Source organism: Perca flavescens, chromosome 15 (genome assembly GCF_004354835.1).
Source record: "Perca flavescens isolate YP-PL-M2 chromosome 15, PFLA_1.0, whole genome shotgun sequence".
NCBI lineage: Eukaryota > Metazoa > Chordata > Actinopteri > Perciformes > Percidae > Perca > Perca flavescens.
The window spans coordinates 17,707,508-17,730,535 of NC_041345.1; the positions used below are offsets into that span (position 1 = coordinate 17,707,508).

A 23,028-nucleotide genomic window follows, 5' to 3' on the forward strand; every position below is an offset into this window, starting at 1 on the left:
AATTAAATAAATAAATACACCATTAAATAATTACTTAAATGTGTCATTAATTAATTAAAATTAGAATTAAATACATTATTGTGTAATTAAATGTGTCATTAATTAATTCAAATACCGATTTATTTTATGTAAAATACATATGTAATTATTTCACTATTTACATTTACATTTCATGATCCTGCGTTGCAGTGCTTCATGAATTACTTAAAACTGTCAAACTGACCCATCAAAGTCAGTGGGCGGAGCTAACGCAAATCTAGTCTGATCCATTGCTTTGGTCTGAAGTAGAGTACTTGGATAGAGACAATGGAGGATCTCCGTGAACTTTCCAGAGAGTTGGTTAGAGACATTTTAAACTTAGCAGAGGATGTAGAAGCAGGACCTGTTGACCCAGAGCATGTAGCTAGTAAAGCAGAGGAACTTATTGAAGTTGTTGGAGTCATTTCCGCACTTTCCGACGAAGATATCGACCACAGAGTGATTGCAAATCTAGAAGAAGTTGTCCACCGCTTCTCTGGTACCAGGGGGCATCAGGCCCAACACACACAGGGACCGGGGCGTTTGGCGTTTGACATACCGAGTGCAGTTCTGGAGCATCAACTTTTTGTGGAGTTCCCGCAGTTCAAATTGCAGCGATGTTCGGAGTGTCAAAGAGGACCATCAGGAGGCGCATGCAACAATACAGTTTAAGGTATTTACACTTAATTCATGAGTTTTATGTTTATGAATTGCTGCTCTCATACACTCGGAAAGAATATGACGTGTAAGGTAACATTACTTGATGTTGTGTTTTTATTGTTTGTACAGAAAGACAGATCTCTATTCAGCTGTGAATGATGAGGAGTTAGACCGTATTGTAAGTGAAATTCACAGAAGTCATCCAAACACCGGCTACAAGCTAATGCGTGGTCACCTGAATGCAAGAGGTGTGCATGTTCCAAGTGAGTATAATAATATGGGCATTATTTAAATGTATTTTTAATTTGGAGCTCTGCCCCTTTGAAAGTTGAAGGAAGCCCGCTTATGGAAAGACATCGCCTCTGAGATGTAGAATGTGTATAATAGAAGAGAAACACACATTTCAGGACAGCTGACTTGTCATCAGGATAGACATGTCCTGTGATTTTTAGCCTCCTGTTTAATAGAGGTGGAACAATATCTGACAGTAATATTCTCAGCTATCCGGATGTGCCCCCGCCCCTGCTGTAAAGGGTATAATATAATCATAGAAAAGGATATAATCATAGGAGGCAAAAAATCTCAGGTCATGTCTGTTCGAGCATGTGGTATATATATATATATATATATATATATATATATATATATATATATATATATATATAAAAATTAATAGGGACAATATCTGACAGTACAGTACATTTTTGAGGCTGTGGTGGTTCTGTAATAGTTGACTGTTTCACACACATTATGTATTTTATTATGACACCACTATATCCTCAAAATAAGTAGCCAGTGAGTGTGTGGTTATTCATTTTAATTTCCTCCCTCAGTCTCAAGACTGCAAGAGTCTTTACGCAGAGTCGATGCAGAGGGAGTCTACATGAGACGCCTGAGGCTGCGTGTATTAAGGCGACGGCAGTATTTTTTGTTCCTGGCCCAAACTCTTTGTGGCATATAGATGGCCACCATAAGCTTATCAGGTCAGTGATATTAGCAGATAAACAATGCATCTTTCTAGATGTTTCATTCAATTGTTTTACAATAAAGTTGTATATTTTCATGTGTTTGCAACAGGTGGAGATTTGTTGTCCACGGTGGGGTGGATGGATTCAGTCGTTTAGTGGTCTACCTTACTGTGGCCGGCAATAACAGAGCTCATACGGTTTTACAGAGCTTTATCGCCGCTGTTGAGCAGTATGGGCTGCCATCAAGGGTACGGTCTGATAAAGGGGGGAATGCAGATGTAGCAGAATTCATGATCAGAAGCAGAGGTACCGACAGGAATTCACACATCACAGGCAGAAGTGTCCACAATCAGCGGTAAAGAAATATGTTTGGCAACTAGGCTCCCACAACTAACATACTAGTTGAATGTACTTTAGTATAGGTCACATAAATTAACAATTTGTCAATTTTATCCTAAACACAGAATAGAGAGGATGTGGAGAGATGTTTATGAACATGCCCTGGACCTCTTCTATCAGATCTTCACTTCATTGGAAGATCAGGGAACATTGAATCCAGACAATGAAGTCCATCTTTTCGCTCTGCACCGGATCTTCCTTCCACTGATTCAGCAAAGCCTCGACTCTTTTCGAGATGCTTGGAACTTTCACGGTCTTAGAACTGAAAGGAATCAGTCACCACAACATCTCTGGAGAAGTTACAGAGAGCAAGGCCCTGAGGAGGATCCTACTGAGGTTAACAATCAACTTTAAACACTTTTTTTTTTTAAATTGTTTCCCCAAAGGAATTATGGGAGAAAAAAAATTGTGCTAAATGTGATACTTTAAATGAAACATTTACTATAGATTGTCTCTTTAAAATCTCCCGAGCTTTTAAAGATCAACATGTGAGCTGTAGTTTCTACAGTGCATACTATGCACAGCTGTATTATTTTACAAAACTGAATTTAATAAGTAACATTTCATCTCTCACTGACCAAAAATAATCTTGTGTAAGGACATGTCAAACTAGTTTTAAGTACAAGATTGATTATGCTTGTTATCCATTCAGGTTCCTGAAGAATATGGGATCGATTGGAACGGACCTCACTGCCTTCATGGAGGCACTGTGTCAGTCCCCGAGGTTCAGCTGGCCCGTGAGCTCTCAGATGAAGAGGTTGCAATTTTGCCAGCTCCAGGAGTTTCTGTTACTGATGCACTTAGACTATATGTAGAGACTGTGGAAGTGTTATCAAGAATCTTAGACTGATGTCCAACCCATGTTTTTATTTGTTGTGTTACAACAAGCAAGGAAAAAATTAAAGTTTACTTTCCTTTTAAAAAAGAAAAATAAAAAGCTGGTTCTTTGAAGCTTCCTGTCTCATTATGGTCCACAGAATGACTAACATGAATGTTGTACTGTTAGCACTGAAGGTGCAGAACAGTTTGATTTCAGTAAATGGAAAAAATATGTAGAATAAAAAAAATATGGTCAACAGTGTGTTAATGTTTTTAAAGACCCTGAACTTGTGTAAATTCATCTGAACTGTGTATGCAGTGACATTAGGGCTGGGCAATATGGTGAAAATCAAATATCACGAAATTTTTTGACCAAACACCTCGATGTCGATATTGCAACGATATTGTAAGGTTGACAATTAGTGCATTCACAAAATATCTTCCACATTTAGATTTCGGATAAATAACCATCATAATGTGGATATAATGACTAAGTGGTTAAAGGCAAATAATAGAACAGCTAGAACAGTCTGGTAAATTCAGAAAATTACATCACTTTACTGTAATGCAGCCTTTGAAACCAGGAAAAGACCAAACTTACCATGTAACGATATTACACTTCTTCAAAATCTAAGACGATATCTAGTGTTATATCACGATAGATACATTAAAATATTGCCCAGCCCTAATTGACATCTGTCTGAAAACTTAAACAAGCCCAAATCCAGTACTTTTTATGGCAGCAACAAGTGCTTTCTCAAAGTCCATGTAGATTTTGAAATGAGCTGGCAGCTTTAGGGTTTCAAAGCATGTGGAGGACGTGGGAAGGGTTCCCCAGAAATCTCTACTCTCAGTTCAGGAGGAAGCATCTCCCAGCCAACCCAGAAGGTCAGCAGCTGGGCCAGGGTACCTGATGAAGCTAAAAGTCATAAAATGGATTAAAGACATTTAGTTCAACTTTAATTGATCATATCTATCCATGCGACATAGAAGCATTTGTAAAGAGAGAAAATAAGGTTTATACCCGTTTCAATGAACATCCTTAGAAAGCCAGTGATGCGGCAGGTGGTGTCTAAGTCAAAGTCTTCATCATCACTGTCCTCAACTGGCCATGTGATTTTTTCTAGGAGCATCTTAAAGAACAAATTGTAATTTTAAAAAGGGAGAACTTATTTTGGTGAAGGACTATGCATATCACATTCTTGGAAAATGGAAAAATAACCAGCTCAGTTATTGAAAATACACGTAAATTCATCAAGTTAAGTCACAAATATAACTAAATTACTGACTTACCTGGGGTGTGAACTGCATGTCAGCCATTTTGGGGAAAAGAAGTGGTACAACATCTGGCCTAGATGTCAGCAGGGGCCATACCATCACATCTTTCAGTCCCTTTCTCAACTGTTTAATTTGGCGCATGGTCCTCCCAACGACCTAGGAGACAGACCGACCCATATTACAGCCCAAATCCTTAACCCAAATTTGACAAAAGTTGGCACAGTAGGGAAAATGTTAATAAAAGCACAATAAAGTGCTTTATAAAAATCCATTAAAACTCTAGTACTTAAACTCTTGTGTTAACATAACAAGCCAGAGTTCACAACACATTCTATAATTTCAACAAGTACAGCAATGAATTCTGTCACTTGGAACTCACTGCATGGAGTAGAAGTTTGTTATGTAGCCATCTCCGATTTGTTTTGGTGACTGCCGGAAGATCCCAAGACATGGAAAGATCTGAAACTGTGTCCTTCTGTTCCGGTGTAAGTTCTTCATGTTCAAGCTAGAATTAAGACCATACAAGTTATTATATCTGCCCAAGCAATATTTTTTACATGGCAAAGTTTCTTTTAGGTTACATACCAGTTCTATGATGCTCCTGATGTGCAGATCAGGACAGTCTTCTGTAACAACAGTTGCCATTTCAGGGTCCCCATTGAACAGTACATGAATTACAGCAGGACTTAGTCCTGTGACATGGGGACCGTCATGCAGAAAGGTGTGGGCCAACATCCTTCCTGCAACACGGAAGAGGTTGCTTTCAGTAAGTGCCTCTGATGCTGCTGGAACAAGATGGTCAGGTTCACCCTCAAATAGCAGTGTTCGGCCCATTCCTCCTGTAAAGTACCAAGAAAGCAGGGAATAATGTCACAATTAACCTCTTAAAATACATTAAAAAAAATAAAATAAAAAAAACCTGGCCTGTGGTATTGCTGCTTGTAGAATTCCCTTAAACCAAATTGTAGCCTACTCCAAAATGACTTACAGAAGGACCCCAAACCACTTCAAATGCAACTCCCCCGTATACCCTACTACCAACTTACTGATTTACCTGACACAAAACATTGCCCACCGGCCCTCCGCTCAACAGCACATATCTGCGTTCAACCACCAGAACGTACGTGTGTGTGCGCGCATAGAGAGAGGCGGTGTAGAGCGAGTCAAGACACAAACAGGTGCTCAGTCAGCGTTGCATGCAGTGTGAGAATGGCAAGCGGCAAGAGCAGCAAAAGCCAATGTGTGCTTCTTTTACCTATATATGTAACGCTATCTTTTGCGTTTATCCAAACAACATCAAACTTGGCACTGCACTTACTCATAGCAAGACACCTGTCAAGTTTGAAATCCATCGGACTAACTGTTTGAGAGACATGCGCTACAGACAGACATTCCTGCAATTTATAGATGGATTAACCTTCAAAAAATTAGTAAAATACTTACCAAGATCTAGACTGAATCCAAACTGGAGTTTGGATATGATTGTTGTCATAAAGTACCGCATCACACCCTCTCCGATAGCAACATCACCTGAAATAAAATACTGATAATAACACAGTGGAAAAAAGTGGCGGACTAATACAGGTAACTGGATTAGGTAACATTTAACAAGCAAGGGAGAAAAACAGTCAAAATTCTATTGGCTGTAATTCTAGAACAGCATCCTTAATATTGATTATTCCAGATAAGAGTATATTGTGCACAATATTCACATACATACATATAACATTTTTATCAATTATATAATTTTGTGCATTCCATTCTCCCATTTAACAATTCCATATAAGGAACTTGAGCGGTATAAACTGTACAGATGTATTTATATTATAAACTTTATATTACTTACCAACCAGAGTACAATGAAGTGGACATGCCCATTCTTGCTGCTGTTTATAGAATAAGAGAAGCTCCCGCCCCCTGTCCTCTTCAGAGTCCCTTACATCCATCTTCATTCTAAGTGGTTTCCCAGTTGCATGTTCCCTTAGCAGATTCTCTTTGAAAACTTTGGCAGCTTGAGTGGGTTCTTTAAGAAGCTTCCATTCTAAACAAACAACAATAAAGTTATCTATTCCAGAGATACATCTTGTGAGTTAGCATGTTACCTGCATATACAGATATCCTCGCACTCTACAGAACAGGAGGAAAATTTTGTTAATTTCACTGACAAAACGTGAGACCCAACATCTTCAGAACCTGTCACAACGCTGAGTTGACATAAAAACAGCACTCTGAACAAAAATTAAATATTAGAAAAATAGAAAAACCCAGTTGCATGTTATTAATTGTCTGTAACTGTATTATCTAATTATATCCTACAGGTGTCATCTTTCTATTAACTTTTCAGTTACACACAATCTTATAGCAACACTATTGTGATGACACAAACCACTGTCTGTTTCTTTGCGATCCAACTCCTCGTTGACAATCACTGCCGGTACTACTGCACTCTCAGCTGATGTTTCAGGCCTCACTGGAACACTGTCACTGACTAGGGCTGTCTCACTATCATCTTCTTCACTTTGGCCTCCCTCTTGTTCTCTTTCTGATCCCTGCATGGGTGTCCTTGAAGTTAACACAATTGAAATGATGGTCATAGTCGCTATTTGTGTGCACAACACTCTAAGAGAGACATATTCCCAAAGAAAATGAATATGCTACCCTTGCATTGCTTTAAGAAGTACATACCCATTGCAGCTCAATCTGTGCAGCTTCATCTCTGAAAAGGGAACTTCCTTATGACAACTGATGCAGGGGATGACTGGACCAGAGGCAGGACGTGAGCTCTCCTAACAACAACAAATGGCTTTTAATTAAGGATTAAAAGTCACCAGTAATCTTTGTTTTGATTATGTATTAAACTAAGTCTCTGTAAATTTATGTACACAATCTAAGGGTAGATCCTGTTGAAGTGGACGTATGTAGATTGTAGCCTGTCCAATCATCGTCGATGGATCTTTCAGATAGGAAAGGGTGTATCCAGTGCTGGGACACTGAAGCAATGCAAGATTTCGACTCCGAGTAGATCCTACAAGTTTTAGAAATTCAAAGCCTCCCCCTTGTTGGAGCTTCGGAAACACTTCCATTAGTTTATTTGTTATAACCATGGGATCGTGGTCATTCCCTGGAGAAAAAAACAAAACAAAATCATAACTCACCTCACCTTAAATTAAGCAAATAAGCCTGTGATAATTATTCACATTATGAACATCAATTAAGTTTGAGTCACTATAAAAAGAAATGCAAATAATTTCAACAAGCCACAGACAGTACAAACTTTTTTTTTAGTTTTGGTAAATGCCTAGTTTCGCACTGACCTGAAAAGGTTACTTTTTGCTCTCCAAGTCCTGAAGTAAGAAGTTCAGCTTTAAACAGCGCTTGGAATTTTATCCGCATTGTGGTCAGCCAAACAACAGACAGTGTGTGTGTAGCTTCTTCGGCTAACTTGGACTTGTGCTGGTCGTCTTGTCATATTCCTTCTGGCTCCAATGTTATATGGCGCAAAGAGCCTTGCTACCTCCGCTGCAACACAGAAAAACGTCACAGCTCAATGGTCACCAGTCAGCTAAAACAGCCTGTACTTCTATCTTGGGATGCTCAAGCCAGCTAACACCATTTAGCCGATTAGCGAACTAGTTTTATGCTCCCCCATTAACAATAAACGTGTCACGCACGAAGCATCATAATACCGCATACAAATACATGTTCGAGTCGATCTAATTTAACCTACACGTGTGTCCCGAATCATTAATTAGTAGCACACCTAGCTAACATGAAATTACTTAGCTTACCTTGGACAGGTGTACGTGATTGAGCGGCCGGTATCTGCGGTGACTGAGCTGCCGGAGCCGCCGTAGCCACCGGTGCCGCGGGAGCCGTTGGATTTCTGCTCAGAGCTTCCTCAATCAAATTCGCTGCTTCTCTTAGCAGCTCCGGGCAACTTTTAGACATTTTGTCCTGCACCTCACACGGCTTCTCAACATTGGGGCTAGCAGGACCGAGTCTTCTCCTTGCTTTTTAGCCGTTGCAATGAAAGTTCTGTTTAACCGAGTATCTAAACCAACGTAGAGGTGAATAGCGCCACCCAGTGTATTGGAATGTGTTCAGTAGCTCTGCATCAATCCATTATCTGGAATTGATTTATCTTGGCTTGATGCACAGGGTAACCAATCAGGCGTTAGGTTCCGCCTACCAACTTTTGATGGGTCAGTTTGACAGTTTTAAGTAATTCATGAAGCACTGCAACGCAGGATCATGAAATGTAAATGTAAATAGTGAAATAATTATATATGTATTTTACATAAAATGAATCGGTATTTGAATTAATTAATGACACATTTAATTACACAATAATGTATTTAATTCTAATTTTAATTAATTAATGACACATTTTAGTAATTATTTAATGGTGTATTTATTTATTTAATTGTGACAAATAATTATATACGTATTTTACATAAAATGAATCGGTATTTGAATTAATTAATGACACATTTAGTAACACATTTATGTATTTAATTCTAATTTTAATTAATTAATGACACATTTAAGTAATTATTTAATGGTGTGTTTATTTATTTAATTGTGGCACTTTTAGTCCTCCATACACTTCTGCCATCTGGTGGATATAAGAAAAATAACAGATTTTTCTATGTGTGTATTTGAGATGAAGCTAAAATGTTTATTCCCTACCTGGTGTCATATCTGGGAAAGGTGATAAGAAAATCTAATTTGCATGGAATTCAATAAAGTTTGACCAGTTATTGCTTAAGTGATCTTCATTATCAGGTTATGCCTTTATAAATTCATTGGCTGCTTTCTGTAGAGAAAAAAATAAATTATCACGGTTGATTATGTCCCGATATACAATATCCACAGGTTGCTATACATGTCACAGGCTTAAATTGTGCACAAATCAGTGATTGTAATCCAGTGCAAAGGGGTTGTTGCTTGGATACCAAACCTGCATCCATCTCAAGGGCTTTTAAACACAGGTAGTGGTTTGCACCTACCGTGATATTAGGTTCATAGGAAATGTTTCCTGCAGCAGTGGGTCTTAAAATGATTTGCTTTATAGAGTGAATTTATCAGTGTCTGTATAATTATGACAATATTAATTCAAATTCAAATTTGCCTTATTGGCATAACCTGTACGAGCCATGTAAAGCATTTCAAATTAAAAAAGGATGACAAATGGTTTGCACGTACATTTTTAACCATATTCTATTATGATAAATAGAATACCATAATGCATGATCATAAATACTTCATAGGAAATTATATATATATATATATATATATATGCCATGTTGTTCCTTCTCATCTTTGGTCTATAAGTCTTTTAGATAATGTATTTCTCAGATTTTGGACCCTCATAGTGCCCCAGTTAATCTAAGTTTACTTTTAGATTTGTTATAGATGTACAATGTTTGATGTACATTTATTTGTCTTTGGATATAAGTTGGCTGATCCACAGTTGCTCAGTCTGTAGGGACTGGGCTTGGGAACCAGAGGATTGCCAGTCAAGTCCAGCATGCACCACTGTACGGAGTATGGAGTATGGACTGGTAGCTGGAGAAGTGCCATTTCACCTCCTGGGCACTGTTGAGGCACACTTGAGCAAAGCACAGAAGAGGACTTCTCTCCATCTTCTCCTCTTGGTAACACAGAGCTTTGTGATGGCAGCAGCTGGAAGGTGTTTTTAGAATTGTATTGCTTTTTTTTGTCCTCATTAAAAATAGAAATTGTTGTTCGTTGTGTTAATGCTGACTCAATGATGTTCATATCAATTTCAGTAAGGTGTGTGTCCTATTTTTCATAGTCTTGGTTTGTCAATCACAGTCAGGTAGCTGCTCTCACATATGCCTTGATAGTTTTTTGGGTCAAATTTAAATTAAGTAATTTAAGGATCACTCCAGATATCAATGAAATGCCCTGCAAGGCTCACTGGCTGTCCTTAGTTTTGGGCCTAAATTGTATCTAATTGTATTATAGTAAGTAGTAATACATGTAATGCTGTAAGTCTATATAAATGTCTTTAAATATTGTTTTATGGTTGGGCAACTGAAACCTTTGACATTCAATTTGTGAGATGTGGACATATTCCTCCAAGCTGTAGAATAACTCCAGCAGACATATAGATATGGCCAGCCCAGTATGAAAAATATGTCATCTGCCATTTGACGTTTGCAGTATTCACAATATTCTAACTAGTTAACTAGCTGAAAAGATGATCTCTCCAGCAGGTATTACTAAAAAGAAGCACATACTGGGTATTTGGTTCTTTATTCTAGCTCATCTAAGCCTTGTCACCACCAGGTGTCAGTAAAGTAAAATGGATCAGTAGGGGATCCCTTTACTCACTGAGGATATACTTTAAGCTATGTGGTGAAATCGCAAAAAGCTTAAACAAGTTCAAATATACAGTACGTTTTTATAAGGTATACCTATACTATGGTATAAAAAAGTGAATAAAACATTCAGAAAATAGACAATTGGCAGGTGTAACCATTTTTTTAGCATTAGCATTATATACTTACAGAACATGGCTTTCCACAAGTTGTCCTACATTTTCACTTCTCCACATGAAATCTGCACACTGGCCTTTGACCTGCTTCAGTACACTCAGTCTCAGCCTTTATCTTTGCATGGCTTATTCTCCTGATTAAGTGTTAAATCAGCGAGAATTTAAAAGCTTCTGTTAATAGAGCTTACAGGGAGTGGAGTTTAATCAATTACTGATTGACCATATACTGTAAATTGGGATCTAGTCACATATAAAATTGACAAAGTTGATTTATGTAAAAACAGCATTTTGTGTCTTTAAAAACACACATGATTCAATATATAGGCCTGTTTTTCTACACATGATGTGAACAAATCTTCTACATCATCATGAAATGTTTGCAAGGTGATACTCCTTGTATCATATAAAAGGCCTGTCATTTGATTTCAATAACAGAATCCTATCTTTTGTTTGGATCATTAATTTTGCCTTTAAAGTAAACTGTAAAAAAAAAAGAAAAAATATATATACATATACATTAAATAAAAAGCCTATGTGGAAAAGATTGTATGCAAGGTTCTTGCTGGGCTGATGATCACATGGGCAGACACAGGAAGTGTGGTGGCAAAGCTGAGAAAGACACACCCTCTCCTCGCAGGAACTTCCTCTACAGGAATCATCGTTCAAATGTACTATTCACATACTAAGCATGTTTCTGTGAGAAGTAGATTATTGTTCATGTGGTTTAATTTTTGTATCATTACCTCAAAAAACATGCCTGTGTTGGCCCATTGTGGGTAGGTGCCCAGTGGATTGGCTCATGCGGGAGTACCAGGACCATGATAAATCTGGTGGATTTGTGTGTTGAAGTGAAGTGTTAGGTTGAGGGATTGTGGGCCAGGCATGAGGGTGATCAAGGATCAAGTGTCAGCACAGTACCAGGACCACAAAATCTCTGACTGATTTTTGACTGGACAGCTGCAAAGTGAGGTCTGTCCCTGAGCGAGCGAGCGCAACAGTGTTTTCTGGTCACATTTTGCCATTTATTTACTTCTACTACAGAGGGTACTATCTTCCTCTGAAGTTAGCAAAAGGTAACTATAAATTGGCAAACATATGGCTTTCTACAAAAATCTTGTGTGGTAATAAATCCTCAACATTTGACCGGGTGACCCTTGCTTCTTTTCCCTGGTAGCCACCTGGGATTAGGAGAATTGATCACTAGCCAGCTGTCATCAATAAGATGGCCTGGCTTCTGTTGGGGGCCATTTAGAGGCCTGCAGGTATGGTGATGGAGATCCATTGGTCTGAACCTGACAGCTACTGCAGAAAGAGGGAGTGGTGCCTAACTCTACATAGCCATGGCTTACATCCTGCCACAGGAAACTCTAGCAAACCTCAATGGAAAACAACAAGGGTGTTTTTTTAGATTGACATTGCCATTTCAGTGTTCAAGAGTGCTGATACAGCCTACCCTGTATTTCACTTTCTCTCTCAATTGCTGTTTTATTTAAGCTCTTTTTAACCTAACATGAACTACAAGTATGTTTCGCTCTATCCATCATTCCTGATCTGCTCATTCATCAGGCCCTGATGTTTTCACTGAGTAATGCAATGCTTTACAGTGTGATGAACATACAGTATTTGTAGGTGGATCAATGAAAGGACCCCTTTCACAAGGCTGAATGTGGTCACAGCTTGCCCTACCCCTTGGTTTAAATCCACGTGAAGCTGATGTTTAAGTTTAGAGACTGGCCGTCAGACTTTTCACATTAAAGTGAGACAGCTGGGCCTGGCGGGGAGGCTTTTAAAAGCAAAAGTTTTGCTAAATTATTCCTGAGAATGCATAATACATGACCCTGAGAGATCACAAGGGAAAGGAGGGGATGGAGGGTAGTTACAGTGAGTGAGGAAGAGAAGGGGGCATGAGATCTCTCCAGCCCCCATTAACTGTCTCTGTCTACCGGCAAGCATTCCATTCCTTCATCCTTGTTTCCCTCTGTCACATCATATATTCACAGATTTCATTTACTTCTCCTTCTCACTGTCCTACCTGTCCTTGAGAAGTAGCTGGGCTCCAACAGTATTCGCATTTCTGTAAGTCATTCTCAATCACTGAATGCTAGCTGCGAGAGGCTGTGTTTTGGCTGCAGATTAAGCCACTTATCACCACCAAGGTCTGTGAAAATATTCCTTGAATAAGACCCCTTAACCTAACTCGCCCTCTGACAAAACACATCTGATGATTACATACCATATACATTAATCTGCTGTGTGTCATGTGGGTGTTGTTATTTACCAGAAAAAAAGAATGTCTCTATTGTTTGCAGAATTTGCATGAAGGATAACAATCCCAATATAGAATCAAATGTGTCCTTGATGTAAATACTTTGCTGTGGCTCTCATTAGTCTGGGCATATTTGACAATTATAAACAGACGCTGCGCTTACGCTCTATGCTGCACATGACTCCTTTCATACAAATTGGCTGTGATTTGATTTGCCTCCTCAGTGGGTTATAAATGGGGTTGCATTATCCCAGTTTACTGGCCATGTCTTGTCTGAGTTGGCCTGACGTTGAATGTTACACCATTGTTGTAGTTCATTTTGGCCTGGCCTCAGAGGCAGGGACTAATATTAACAGTCTTCACTCTGTTGTTTCCTCCTGCTGATTGTCTTTAAATCGATATCTGAGAAAAGGGGAGGTTGGGTGGAGGAAGAGCATCCTTGCATCTTTGATGCATCTTAGCACGTTTGATAAGATAAAACAGTATTTAATATTGTGAGCAGGATTTCCATCGTTGAAGCTACAATAGCAGTTAAATGACAAGAAACATGTGGTCAATCTTTTCTCTGTACTTCCCTGCATTACAATACAAGGACACACTATGTCATTGATGTAACGTATCTGAAGCCATGCTCAAGTCAAGTCAATTTTATTTATACAGCCCAATATCATGAATCACAATTTTACCTAAAAGGCTTTACAATCTCTAGAGCAGAATCTCCCACATCCGGAATCTCCTGGAGGACGAAGATCCAGATAAAAACATCTGGTCAAGCACAGAGAGGCCTGAGGGAAAAGGGAGGGCAAGGAGAAAAGAGAGAGAGAGACAGCTTGGACGCCCATGTGCATGTGGGGCAACAATCGAACAGAGAGTTGAAGAGATGCAGTGGTTTTCAGAAAGTTACCGAGACTGTCGTCGGCAGGACAAACATAGACTGGAAATATTGGGCTTAATATAATCTATTGGCTCAGCCAGGATCATCTAGTGGCAGAGCTGCAGCACCAGCAGTTTCAGACCTGCAATTATGGACCTGCATGTTGCAGTCCAAGGAAAATAACAGCTGACTATTACAACTAAATTTTCTTTTCTTCATATAGCTGTTGTTTGGGGTAATTGGGTTGTTGTTCTTTAAGGTTGTATATTGAACAATTTAAACCTATAAAATTAAAGACGTTTGTTAACCGGAGAGTATCACGTTTTCCCTGAAGCGAATTGTCCTCCTGATGATTTCGGAGAGGGATGGTCCTAACATGATTTTATTTGTGAAAAGGAAAAATATAGGTCCAGATGAAATAAAAAAAAAAAGTATGTACGTATGTGTTGTTTATTGATTCAACAGTTGGCTCTGGACACTGAACACCCAAGTGGTTGTTTCCTTTTCCAAGAGGACACTGTAGTTTAGTAAATCGGCTCCTCGTGAGATGAGTACAGTTTAGAAAATGCTTCCACCAAAACAAATTGAAGAGAAAAATGAAACATTGCTGGAAATGTGGTATACAAACAGATAGTTGTATAATAAATCCAGTTTTCACTGATTTTTAAAGAGTGAAGCTCCCTATAGCTCCCTCTTATGGAGAGCCTGCTGATTTGTGTAGAGTAAGTTTGTGAGTGAGTGACAAGCTATATGGGGTTCTTCACATCAAATGATATTTGTGTCTATATTAAAACTATAGAGCCTAGTGTTTGAGTGTGTGACATGTGCAAGTGTGAGGCATTTTCGAATGTTTGGCCAATATAGTCTGCGTAATACTGGGGAGATAGTGCGCGCGCACGTCTGAAGAATACTGTGATTGCGCGCGAGAGATGCTGGGTTTAATTGTACACGCACGTGCTTATGTGTGCACGCGTTTTGGGGCTCATTGCGATTGCGCTCTCGCAGTCTTGAATTTGTCCCGCGGATGCATGTGAAAGGGGAAGCTCTCTTGTTCGCAAGCACTGCGAAAGTGAGCAGGACGCGAGGCGGTGCGCACAGCGGAGAGTCCAAAGAAGCGGACGAAGTGAGCGAAACAGATTTCTGAGGACAATGAGACGAAAGTGCAAGCTGTAAACATAAACGGCAGCAGCAAACCCTCAGCATATAAATCAGTATTCCCAGGGCTTTTGAGCACACGCCTCCAGAAAGCTAATCGGAGGAGGTCGCGTGCGGGGGTACGCCGTCTGCTCATTATCTGAACCAGGACGGCTCCGACCATCCGGCTTCAGACGCTACGGTGCGTCCGATGATGTACCAGCACTAGTGATCCAGAGAAGAAGACGAGCCGCCCTGGACAGCAAGTCCACCGTGCTTTGAGATGGGCTGTTTTTACACTGAACAGGGAAGGGCATTGCTGTAACGGGTCATGGCAGGGGTACACGCTTCAGATGTTGTGTCGGGACATGTTCTGGATCCTATCATCGGCGCCCCGCCAGCCCGGGGCGCGACCAATACAGCGGGAATCACCGGCGGTGCGGCCGCGCTGACTCTGACCAGTACCCGGGCGTACTTGGAGGTGTCGGCCGCTGCCCAGGGCTACGGGGCCGAAGGAGTTTACACCAATGGACGGTACAGGGAGCACGGCAGTCCAAGGACCGGGAGTGGCAGCCGTGATAATTCCGCCGAGAGAAGTCAGGGAGCTGGAAACATACCTTGCGGCATCATGAAGGTTGGTTGATTAAAACACTTAATTCTTTTCAACGATTGTCAAGGTGACACAAGGGGAATTTGGTAAGTGGCATGTGGCACATTAGAGCTTAACAAAGCAATAAAAGGCTCAGGCATAAATAAGCCCAGTTAGCCTACCTAAACTGTGGTCCAGACACTTCCAGTGGTTCTTAAGAGTTCCGGGTACTCCGGGTATAGATATTTGTGCATCTCTCTGTAGAAGTTTATACACAACGAGAGACTGCATTATGGGATTACCCCGAATTAGACTGTATGTCCCTGAAGCAGAAATGTGATACACTCATGAAGAATAAGAAATGCTTAAATCTTCACTTAGGCTATGCTGTTTTAAGTCCTACTTAGTGGATGTCCCTGCATGTTGTATGTTAAACACACTGATGAAATAAACAGACACTTTAAGATGAGATCAGCTGTGATACTCATCTTAATAAAAACAGATATTTTTTACATAGCTAGGTCATTAACTCCTCAAACATGCAGGTTTCATATTAAAGGTATAAGGTTAAAATGTAGGCCTTTTACAAGAATACGTTTTCAGTAGAGTTGAAGTACACCCAGGGTTCATTTTTGTAGGAGTAATAGCAGGGTTTGGCGAAAACAGATGGAGCACAGAATTTGGTGTGCTTTGAAACTTTTGCCTAATATAAACCTGATTTGTGGGCCATCTCTTTCCATATAGCTCTTTCAGTAATGGATAGTGTGATGTTAATATTTTTAATGGTTTCCCGGCCCTAATTAGTGCTCCCATTACTGGAGGTTAATTAACCGATCTTCCACACACTGACATAGGCAATATGGCAAGTTTCCTCGTATGATTTATATAATATTACCCCATTTTGTGCTTTTAAGTGCACAAGAATGCATTGTTTTTACAAAACAAAGCGCAAGCCGTCAGCATGTCAGACTTGGACATGGGGTCCTTGGTAGAGATACAAGTATTGCGTAGGTGGGTCACACTGGAGAGTTGCATTCTGTCATATAAAACCTAGTTTGCTTAGCAACTGACACCAGAAAACTGGCTAATTCTTGTTTGTTCCATATTTCCATTTTTTTTATTTTACATGTATGTCAACACAATTTAATCTAAATAAAGGTACAGTTCTTTGCTGTTTTCATCCTGATCATTTATTGGTATTTACAACGAAAACGTTTGTTCTTCGTAAAAAAACATATCACGTCTCGAAAGCCTTAAATCCCTAGTCTTCCTCCAGAAACAATCAGTCCACCTCTGTGAAGCTCATGAGCAAAACATGACAGGAAAGCTGGAGGGGATTGTGCTGTATGAATGTGATGGATAAAAAGCCTTCAAAGACTGATTCTCTGAATATCTTGTTCATATGATGTTAGATAGTGATCCTGCTGAATAGCGTAGTGTGATAAAGTAAAGTACATTCTCATGTACTGTCTCCAAAAAATAACCAGGGACAGCTCTAAAAATGAGTACATCAGTGGCGATTAGGGTTGGGTATCGTTTGTTTTTTTCCCGATTCTGGTGCTAAAACAATACTTTTAAAATGGTGCCAGTGCCTAAACGGTGCCTGAACCGATATATATATATATATATATATATATATATATATATATATATATATATATATATATATATATATATATATATATATAATGGATATAAAGGGGCACAAAACGACAGTTGGCGACATTAAAGAACGGCTTGTTTATTGCTAAGGCCATATGATCAAAATTAAATGATTTGATTAATAATGTAATAACAATAACTTATAACAATGACTTGCTGGTAAATGACAAAAACAAGCACCAGATGGGGAAAAGGGTATTTTACAATAACTTAAAATGCACCACAAGGTTTGCGAGTTTCAAGTGAACTGTGAGTCTGCAGCTGCATTCAGACTGTTACGTCTCGGTGTTGGAATCCTCTACAGGGAAATACAGTCACACTTTACACTGCTTAACGTAAGCTGTCAGCATTGTCACCATTGTGTTTAATCCAGCTACTAGCTAACGGTAACTTAGCGTCCCGTGCAGCGATGCTTCTGGAAAAAAACAACAACATCGGAACCGGTGCCCTGTTGGCACCGCGTTTCGATATCCAACCCTAGTGGCGATGCCCAGACCCATTAACTGCACCTGAGGCTGTCGATATGTAGTTTCCATAATAAAACCATGATCTGACTGCGCAGGAAGGAAACTATCTGTGTTTTAGAAATTCAGAAGAATCAGCATACTGTAGGTATTTCAGTGTCATTGTCTTGCATGCCATTAAATGTTGGTGGACTCTTGTCACTTGACTTGAGTGAATCTCTAAGGTTGCATTTACTGATCATTATACTTTCTGGGAAGTGCACTGACATATCAAAGGCTCTTCTTCTTCTAATGTCAAAGACTGATCAGCTGACTGAACTGATGCAGGGAAACTGTACACAGAGCCTGAACCATTTGATACTTTCTCATGTTTAGCAGGTGTGTCCAAGTAGGGTTTGATTTGCCTGAGCACCTCTAAAAAGATGTGTTGCACATTATAGTCAAGAAATGATTTGCACTCTGTGAGCAGAGCATATTGGGAAACTAGGTCAGCCATTCTGTAGACTTGGTTCATATATAGCTTCAGCACTAGGAATGTCACAATCTAGTAGCCTATACCGTTACCAACAAAAGTACACGATACTTGATGCCAAAGTAACTCGACGTAAACCTCCAAAAATGTGTAATTTTGCGTCGAGGCGAAGCAGACCGCAAGGACTGTGATTGGTCAACTCGTCCTGTGTTTTGATAGTCTGTGTTTCAAGCACCCTACTGTGGGGAGTAGCAACATGCTAGTTCACTGACATAAGCTTTGCAAATCAACTTAGACATATTTTGGTTACAATGACGGGGTTATCCGTTTGTGAAGTGTCTATATGTCAGTAATGTTTTGAAATTAGCACTTCGCCAGCAAGCAGTACTTTGTGGGCAGTTGTGCTAAAGTTTGCTTGTTAACATAATATAAACTGGCTGGCTGACACCTCGCAAATAACCTCAGACTTATCAACCCCTAGCGTTATGGTGGTGAAATGCACCGTGATGAAAAGCAACCCCGACGCAGAACTCTGAAAGGGTCACGACGCCGTAGGAGAGACGGCGTAGTTATGGCGTGGAGTTGACACAGAAGCATAAAACATAAAAAAGCATAAAAAAAAAAACAATAATAATACTTAAACATGAATTCCTTTTATTTAAACATTTGAGGGGGTTACTGTAGAAAAATGAGTTCTGTCACGTTTTCAGAATATTGGTACCGAGTTGGTACCGATGCTCGTGATATCCCTATTCAGCACAGCCACCCACACTTGAGCAGCACTTTGCTGTGTGTGTGTGTGTGTGGGTTTCAGTGGAAGTATAAAAGGTAAAGGGGCCACGGGTCCATGGGAATAGGGATGCAAATGAGCAATTACCACACTGCATTACCTTATTAACTTGACCCCTTAACCAGCAAATCTTAGAAGAGAGGAGTTTGTGTGTCTGTCCCTTAAGTGGGCATGCAACTTTGTCCTCTCGCCGTTTCCTCAGCAGGGTGACAGTGTCATGGTGGAGAGGCTGCAAAGTGGCTAAAGGGGGGTTTGTGATGAAGCCTTGTTATGTAATGCTGGACTGTGGACAGCTGCAAGGCCAGCTCCAGCCTGGCTGCTGGGTGGAGGGAACTGACAGCCAGCACAACTAGGGAAGGATTTTATGAAGAATTTAAGGACGACACTATTACATTTTATTATCATGGCATCTCTCCCAAGCATTTGCCATATCTTTCCTTTCTTCTTCATTCACTTGTACCCCCCTCTTCCCTGCTCTCTGTCGAGTCCTTAACCTCAACAGCAAATTAAAGGTCAAATATTTATTTTCAGAGATCTGCAAAAAAAAAAAAAAAAAAAGTTCATGGTTGGGTTAAAACATAAAAAGAAGGAAAGACATCAATGATGTAACACATTTAATCGGGAATTACGATCAATAAGGATCACATGGTTATCAGTCTGTCTTGTGTAAGTAAGGTCCTCTCTCCCATCCATGTCCACACTCTGCCTCCATGAGTGGCAGGATATCAATTCATCTCTTTCATGACCTCATATAATAGATTTGAGCCAATATGACCCAGCGTGCCCCTCGTCCGTTAAAGAGTGTACTGGCATGCTCAATAAGGGACATGCATGATTGGCTTATGGATCGGTCAGTCCTGTCGACAGAGTAAAAGCTTCTCTGAATGAATGAAAATTGAGAACATCTGAGAGGAGGAGGTGATACTTTGATTTTTAATCAGTCTAAAAAAGAAGAGATTCAACTCATTTCTATTTAGGTCAACTACAGTTGGAATCTTCAGTTTCAGGGGATATTGAGAAAACCATGTTCATGTCTTTTAAAGAACAGAAAATTCCTGCGTTAAAAACCTTGAGGTGTAATTTTGGTACCCTTACATCTCCAAACCTTCCTCAAGGGGCACAAAAAGTGATGTCAAATAACCATAGGCACTGAAATGCTGCTCCCAATATCAAAGTCATCCTTCCCCTCTCACTGACCATTTAAATAGAAAAAGCAGTTCAGTAATGTGTTTGACCACCTCTTGCCCGGATAGCAACTCCTACACACATTGTGCCAGATACTCAACAGAGGACCTGTAGTGTCCCAGTCTTAAAGTTGGCCATGCAAGCATGAGTGCTTCTCATATCTGCCCAAGGTTGATGGATGGATGGTCTTTTATTTTTTAAATTCATTCTACAGGGGTTCACCAAGATTGATATCCGGGATGGTCGCTAGGTCATTTTATCTGAATGTTCCTCGAATCTGGAGAATGTTTTCACTGTGACAGGCTACATTATCATATTGAAAATATCTGTCCCCTCAGGGGAACTTGTAGCCTATGTGATGAGAAGAATTACTCTGGCATTAAGGCATTGACTCTTTGGGTATTAAGAGACCCTGTGAAAAGAATTGGTCACTGTGTTCCAAATGTGTATTGTGACATTAACTGGGATGGAAATTGGTTAAGGCTTCCACGGATATGGCTTTCTCGGTTATTTTGCACTTTCCAGCAAATTGTCAGTTATTGCTTCACGTGCAAAACAAGTGTGTAAATGGAGCTGCTGTAGCATACATTTGTTTACGTACTGACATAGACTTATGCAAATAGAAAGGGAGTGCCCACTTCTTCTGCACAGGATGTTGTTTGAGTTGGAATGTAGATTGAGCTTGGGCTTACCCAGACGTCTCAAAAACTGGTATTTGTAACCAAATAATTGTGTTATTTCCTCAATATCCCCAGAAGCCCTACAACTCACTTAAGTTGGAAATTATTTTGTTAAAGAGCATACATGTTTTTGTTAATGATCGAATGATGTCTGCTCGGCAAGATCAACTTGATAAATTGTTCAGTAGTTGTTCTAAAATATTCGTCCACTGCAACCTTTAGGCACTCTCCTGCATATTGATGTTTTGTATGTTTAAGGCAGGTGTGATGGTATGGTGATTCATTTATTAATCTTATTCAACAATTCCAAGTGCATGCCTTTGTTTTTATCTTTAGGCAGCAGCAACAAATTGATTAGCAATTCTAGAAAGAAGAAACTCTTAGTACATTTGAATTGTCTCATAATGTCAGTAGTGCCATCTGACAGTTAGAAGCAATGCACAATAGTAATTGATTTTTGACCTTTTGTATTTAGCTACATATTATATTTTCAGAAAGCCTCCTGGTGAAAGAAACACAAGTAATTAAATGTTTTTCGTTGTGACATTTCAAAAGTTAACGTGAAGCCTGTATAGAAATAGCTGTACGTGATCTGTCAGACAGGAGCACAGTGTCTTACATTTCTGACCCCTGATGAATCCTGTGGTCAGGCTGCCTCCACTCCTGGCTTTTGTTAAGCTAGTGTGAGATTTGGCTAATCCTCTTGACGACTGAGGACACCTCAGTGCGAGCCTGAATTTATAACACTGATCACATTTAGTGGGATCATCTGAGATGGTGATGATGATGATGATGATGATGATGATGATGATGATGAGAATTGGAACGAAGAGTGTATCCACGCTTCACTGCTCATATCACAGGCTATATGTAGATTAAGCGCTCCCTCCAAAAAATGTAATTCAAAGTAATGGAATATAGGTCCAGATCCAGAAAGTTAGAATAAAATGCAGATATCTTTTAAGGATTTTAAAGTAATTCCCATGTCTCCTGCAGCAGCACACGCAAATTAAACGCTTAGATATTTTTGGAAAACCGAGATCTGCACTGCATTGAAAAGGAGGCAGCAAAAGATGTGAAGTGGTGACGTCTGGCTGCTGAATCATCGCTTGCTCTTTTGGCTGCTTCTCCCGAAGCAATGTGCAAAATACAAACATCTCAAATAGGCCTCTTTGTATCTGAATCCACAGTTTAGCATCAAACAGGGAACAAGGTCAGTCACCCACAAAACACTGAGCTCAAAAGCCCCAAATACATTACTAGAACAAGAGGGATTAACATATCAGTTGAGTGAATTTTAAAAAAGAAAGGGGAACTGTGATTTATGTATGTTTTATGTTTGTGTTTGGCTTGTTACTTCAAGGTTATCTCATGGACCTAGTAAGTTTCTCTTGTCTCTCCAAAATGTCTTATCACTTGAAGCTGCATCGCTGTTATTAAAGTATCAGATCAGAGCAGATCCAAAGCAGGGAAATATCAAATAGATCAGTCATAGTCTGAGTAGTTATGGGAGACATGATAGAGAGGGTCTATATCTGAGTTTTTGAAGCTTGATTTCCAGGGTGTGTGCAGGGTCCAGTCCAGGGTGTGTGCAGGGGTGATTCCTTATATTGATGATCCATGCCAGACATGTGCGACAGTGATGACACCACATGGGGGGCAGGGCGCTGAAGTTTTAATGTATTTTCTTTTTAATGTAAATCTCTGGGCAGGACATTGGTTTGATCAGGAGATGATACCAGAAGGGTATTGGCTCTCCCAGGATTGCTGTTGTCATTTCAAGGACATAAGTAAGGATGAGTAATATTCAGATTTGTCAGGCCGGATCTTTCCCAGGTTCATCTGAAGGAACAGTGGTCTGATGGATGAATAGGACAACATGTTTGTGAGAGATGCTGCACTTGCCTTTGCTCTGACATGTTTTTTCTGCCTGTAGAACATGTGGCATTTTTTTCTTTTTGTTAATGTGCAGTAAGACTGGAAGGGTATGTAACAGCACACTCAGAAGAGTGCTGTGTGACTAAGGATGATGACACAGTTTGCAATCGTCAAAACAGTTCACCAAAATAAAAAGGTTGCGTGTTAATTTTTTAACATTGCCATTTGAAAGCAATTCTGTCACAACATATAACGCCTGTGCCTCAGGTTTCACAGCCTGTTATATTGCAGACTTAAGTGTGAATCCAAGGCTTTTTCCAGGTAATCCCACTGATGTGAAGGAAACACAGGAGATGGAGTTTGCTCTGT

General features: G+C 39.8%; 2 protein-coding genes and 1 long non-coding RNA gene across 3 annotated transcripts in view; 2 read left to right on the top strand and 1 right to left on the bottom strand.

The window, feature by feature from the left end:
* The first annotated feature begins 1,937 nt into the window (after positions 1 to 1,937).
* On the top strand, positions 1,938 to 2,897 carry LOC114570064 (uncharacterized). The gene is made up of 3 exons (XR_003694460.1): positions 1,938 to 2,001; positions 2,111 to 2,381; positions 2,698 to 2,897. It is a non-coding gene; the product is annotated as an uncharacterized LOC114570064 (long non-coding RNA).
* A 761-nt stretch (positions 2,898 to 3,658) lies between these two features.
* LOC114569458 (uncharacterized) lies at positions 3,659 to 7,132 on the bottom strand. Its single transcript, XM_028599274.1, has 10 exons — positions 7,025 to 7,132; positions 6,828 to 6,928; positions 6,529 to 6,704; positions 5,989 to 6,183; positions 5,586 to 5,672; positions 4,728 to 4,981; positions 4,522 to 4,647; positions 4,158 to 4,298; positions 3,889 to 3,997; positions 3,659 to 3,783 (listed from the first exon to the last, which is right to left on the bottom strand). The coding sequence occupies exons 1-10, from the start codon at positions 7,082 to 7,084 to the stop codon at positions 3,659 to 3,661; spliced, it is 1,374 nt and encodes a 457-aa protein (XP_028455075.1). The 5' UTR covers positions 7,085 to 7,132.
* A 7,658-nt stretch (positions 7,133 to 14,790) lies between these two features.
* Positions 14,791 to 23,028, top strand: part of plcl5 (phospholipase C like 5) — an 83,740-nt gene continuing 75,502 nt past the window's right edge. The window contains exon 1 of the mRNA XM_028599340.1: positions 14,791 to 15,573. Within this exon, the coding sequence (XP_028455141.1) occupies positions 15,271 to 15,573 (303 nt within the window). The 5' untranslated portion in view covers positions 14,791 to 15,270. The remainder of the gene's footprint in view (positions 15,574 to 23,028) is intronic.